Below are 5,000 nucleotides of genomic sequence, written 5' to 3' on the forward strand. Positions count from 1 at the left end.
TAGACACAAAAGGGGCAGATCTGCTACTGACCCCAGGTTTCAATGCTTCTAGTGGTTCTGGAGGCGTCTACCCTCTAAGAAAACCAGCACTTGCAATTTGAAACCTGGTACACTTAGAGTTATGGCGTTATATCACTGGAATCCTCCTCGGCCTGGTCGGGTGAGGCCAAATCCCCCTCCCTGGTTATTAGAGACCTTCATGTCCTGTCCAGACTTTGTCTCACCAAAATCCTTGCAGGTGCCAACCACATGACTAAGATTGCTCAAGTGCCCTCCCCGGCAGAGTCTATGACACTCAAGAGCGCCTGCTGCTTGAGTGTGTGATTACCTGAGGCCTTGCCTTGGGCCTAGTTGCATCACTACTATGCAGACACAACTTATATTGGGTCCACCGGCATCCACTCAGTATCCTCTGAGGAAAAAATCACCTTCAGTCTGGAATCCAGAGACCTTCTAGTTGTAGGGTCTACATCATTGGAGTCTCCTTCAGCTCCCCAAAGTGAGGCCAAGTACCCTATTCTGTCATTGGGGCCCCTACTGCAGCTCGAGATATTTTGGCCAAAATCACCCAACTCCTTGTGGATACTGACTTCAGTGGCTCTAAGCAAATCTGGAAATGGACTCTCCTTAACTCCATCCAGTTCAACCAATGTTGCGGGCAGAGATCATCACCTAGACTTATTTTCCTGTTTCAGGTTTCTTCTGAGGGTTATCCCCAGCATTTTCTGTGGACCATAATCTGGTTGTGGGTCGGTCTTCCCTAATCAGAAACTTCTTGTTTTTCCACTTTTTTTTGGTGGGTCCTGGTTGATCAGCTTCTTGTTAGTTCAGGGTTCCCTTCCATGTGAAGCCATTCGCCTCTGGTGGTGTCATCCTATATCCTATTCTGGATCATTAGGTTGATTCTCCATTCTCTCCCTTTGGGTGTGTGCACAGGTTAATCAATCTGGTAGGGAGTTCCACCTCATCCAATTCAGATTTGGGTGTTGATCATTCAGGCATCTCCTAGGCTGCAGGCAGTCCAATGCCCTCTTAGTTGGGCGTTTTCTGCTCTGTTGCCCACCCATCGTTTGGACTGTTTTTGGACATATAGACTATTTAAATCCATTTGCCTCAAGGAACATATTTTTATTCTTACGGTTTTGGCTTACAATTTTTCTATTTACCAGTGTCCTATGCTTCTGTAAGTGGCAGCAAAACCCATTTGTATATGAATTGCCATGTTCCTAAATGGAATCCAAGAAAACATTTGTACGGTCATTTCAATATTCTGTGTTGGGTGCACGTGTCGTCACGTGTCTGAGAGCGAATTCCGTGAGGAACTTCCCAAATCTAGTAATGTCAGGTATTGGGAGGGAAGAGGCAGTAGGGCTCAGTCTGTCAAGGCTTGGGGCAATTAACATATTGAAGTTGCCAGCCCAGACGGCCAGCACCAAGGGGTGCCGAGCCATGAAGGCCACCCACAGCATGGCGAATTGGAAGGGGGAGGGATGTAGAAGGCGAGAAGGAGAACCTCGAGGCCCCCAATGGTTGCATGCAAAAACAATGACCTGCCCTGGGGGGTCCGACTGCAGGGTGTGAAGGCAGAACTGCACCATCTTGGCTACAAGGGCCACGGGAATTGGAGGTGTATGGGGCCTGATACAGCCAGCCCACCCAGGGCTTTTTAAGGCACAATTGCTGCTGGCCTGTTAGATGGGTCTCAACTAGGATGGAGATGTCAGCCCAGAGAGACTTAGAGTTGTAAAGGAAACATTTTTGCCTAAAATTAATGTCTGCAAGGTAGACATACAGAATAGTGTAATGATTCTGTTAAAAAACGAGTAAATACCTATTTAATTCCTTCATCTATATCACCTCTGGCATTATAGTTTCTGTTCTCTCATTCACTTCCTGGTTTGCATCGCTCGTTCATTTAAGAACTACATTTCCCAGTATGAATTGCGGCAAGCCCAGTAATTCACACCTCCTTGAAGTCTCTAACACGTAGAGAGCATCCTGCCACACAGATGTAGTTCCCAGGAGGGGGTGAGCGCATTACTGACCACCGCAGTAAAGCCTCCCATCACGGTGGTCAGTAAAATCAGACAAGCAGGAAGTGAACAGAACAGAGAAGAAATAAAGCAACTTGTGAGGAAAAACGAACAATGAGGAAGTGAAAAGAGGAATGTCTGCAGGTAAAGGATGCTCATTATGAAAAAATGTTTTTCCTTTACAACCCCTTTAAGGTGCGAGAGGCTCACCGCACGCTTTGCCCTCCCTCAAAGACCCCGGACATTCCAAGTCAAAATCTTAAGGGAGGCCATGGCAGGAGGGGGGGGGGGGGGTCAGGGTGCACAGTCAGACGCCCAGGGAGAAGAACATAACAGAAAGGAAGTAATTATAGCATAACACATAGCATAGCAAAACAGAGGAGAGGGGCTAATCCCATTGGCAATAACATAGGGGAAATGCCCTGGCGCTCGTAGCATGTCAAAGTGGATTCATGAAGAGGAAGGAGAACAAAACATACAGAAACAAAAGTCAAATATAAACAGTCTGCATAGACACTGGACCAGCAATGCAGATTCAACACACTGCCATTCACTGAACTCAGGTGGGCAGAGGCTGGCCAGGGAAACATAGGTTGAGGAATAGTATTAATTGATGGCACGGGTGCCGTGTTCTTAAGGTGACCAGTGGGGTCAGGGGGGCGACCAAACTGAAGAGCGCACAACAGTGCAGGGGGGGTATACAGTCTCGTGGGATACGGGCGCAGGTGAGCAGCCCGAGACACACAAAATAATCATAATGATGGGGGGGGGGGGAGGCACCGTCTCACATCTCGGTCCAGGGGTAGAGCAGGGTACTCGCCGGAGTACAGCGGGGAGTGAGGGGGGAGGACAAGAACAGGAGAAAAAAAAATTGTGATGGGCTAACTCTCGGTTCTGTAGGATGCTTCAAGTAGGCAGGTCGCCCATACAGTAGAAGTCGCCGACCGCGGCGAGTCAATGGAGGCGATGAACGGGGCGGCTAGGATCTGGGTGGGAGCCTGCTCGACCGTGCCGCGATGTTCCAGCCAGGAAAGGATGGCCTGCAGGTCTTCAAAAAAACTGTGCCTTGCCCTCGCTCAACACGCGGAGCCACGCTGGGAAGAGCATTGCGTATGGGAGATGGTGTGCGCGGAGCTGCCGTTTGGCCTCTGTGAAGCGTGACCTCTTCTTCTGAACCTCGGCCGAGAACACCGCCACGTGTACGTTGCCGATGGGGATGTTGCCCCTTTCCTGGGTAAGCCTGAGGATTGCATCGCGGTCACGGTAGTAGAGGAACTTGGCGATGAAGGTGCGTGGGGGGCTCCAGCAGGGGGGGGGGGGGTTTTGCAGCGAGGCGATGTGTGCGCTCCACCATGAACGTCGAGGAGAAGGCCTCTCTACCGAACGTCTTGACCAGCAGGTTTTCAAGGTATGTAGGGGGATCTGCGCCCTCTGCCTTCTCGGGGATGCCCACGAAGCACAGGTTACATCGTCTTAGGCGATTCTCCATATCGTCCTGCTTGCATAGGACCGCATTCAATTGGTATTGCAGTGGTTCTGTGGTAACCTGGAGGGGGTGCAGTCCCTCTTCCACGTGGCCGACTCGGCGCTCTGTCTCGGGTCACCACACGGAGCTTGTGGATGTCTTGTTAGATCAAAGAGATATCGATCTTTACCTCCTCAATTCTGGTCATTGGGGTGGATTGGCAGAGAGCGATTGCCTCTAGCACTCTGGCTGTATCTCCGGAGGCCTGAGCCCCATTCACACGAGGCGGGTCGGCACCATCTTCCTCCTCAGGGTCTTGCTCGACATGGCGAAATTGAGCCAATTTGGCGATAGCCCCGGACCTTTTAGGTTCAATAAAGGTTTATTGAGTTTTTAAGACAGCATAAACAGAAGGGTAACATAGTTTGACCGAGCGTCCAACAAAGGGCGACCCGATCAGAAAATCATAGAACATATACAATCCTTATTGCAGAAGTTAAAGTGGTACAAGCAGTTACTGCAGCGAGGGATAGATTTAGGAAGTGTCAATGCTTACAAGGCTCGTCCTGGGCCTGTGATGACCTCCCTTGACCCGGACGCCCCAATGGGATCCAGCTGCGTCCATGGCTCAGGGGAGTAAGGAAGGTCGAACTACCTAAGGTAGGCAGGTGACTGGGACACCCATACTCGTTGATACCACGTGCAATGAATTTAAAAAGCAATAATAAAATACAAAAGTAACTGATCATATACAATAATCAGATTGTGCATGCCCCGGACCTTTTAGTTGGGGACATGGTAGTCTGCGGGTGAGTAGAGTGCCCGGAGCCTTCAGGTGGTCTTTGGCAGGGAATATATCCCCCAGGATCGGTTGAAAAGGAAAAGTCTCGAGCGGAGCTCTCACTCTGCACGTCCTGCTACATGCAGCTCCAGACCACGCCCCGTAATTTCAATATTCTAATTTTGACTACACACGGTTCACACTGACATAACGCTGTGGCTGGCCAAAACCAAAACAATGAGGCTGGCTGCAACCAAAACCAAAGGCTGACCTTCCTCCAAACCTGTTGATTTGCCCTGCATTAGCAAAGCAGAGGTTTGCTTTGATTGCACAGCCTAACAATAGCTTGTTTTGTTGAAGAAAAAAAATAAAGAACATTTCTGAGCAACAACGTACCACAGAGCTCATCTGTCCGCTGATAGCGCCCCGAGCCTCCTCGTCCGTAACCGCTGCCTCCAGTTTTGTGCCGTATAAAGTGCTTTGTGTCAGGGCTACCATGATTTGTGACAGCACGATGGCGCCCTGGGACATTTTCTAGTAAGCCTTGACAGCCCAAAATGTGCATCTCCAAGGTCCCTGTAGCAGACAGAATTACAGAAAGGTTCAAAAATAAACTCATGATTTAAAACTGGTCTACTTCATACCTCTACAGCTGAGATACCTGTGAGTGCAGTGGTCTTGATAAGGGATGTTAGGGGCTGACCAAAACCCTGGTCTTTCC

At 49.7% G+C, this 5,000-nt stretch overlaps 1 protein-coding gene across 1 annotated transcript in view; it reads right to left on the minus strand.

The window, feature by feature from the left end:
- PKN3 (protein kinase N3) overlaps nucleotides 1-5,000 on the minus strand; it is a 94,422-nt gene that overhangs the window by 50,906 nt on the left and 38,516 nt on the right. The window contains exons 5-6 of the mRNA XM_040324730.1: nucleotides 4,941-5,000; nucleotides 4,676-4,855 (exon numbers count right to left, since the gene is read on the minus strand). The exon at nucleotides 4,941-5,000 is cut by the window's right edge and continues 151 nt beyond it. Of these exons, the coding sequence (XP_040180664.1) occupies nucleotides 4,676-4,855; nucleotides 4,941-5,000 (240 nt within the window). The remainder of the gene's footprint in view (nucleotides 1-4,675; nucleotides 4,856-4,940) is intronic.

Source organism: Rana temporaria, chromosome 9, assembly GCF_905171775.1.
Source record: "Rana temporaria chromosome 9, aRanTem1.1, whole genome shotgun sequence".
Classification (NCBI taxonomy): Eukaryota; Metazoa; Chordata; class Amphibia; order Anura; family Ranidae; genus Rana; species Rana temporaria.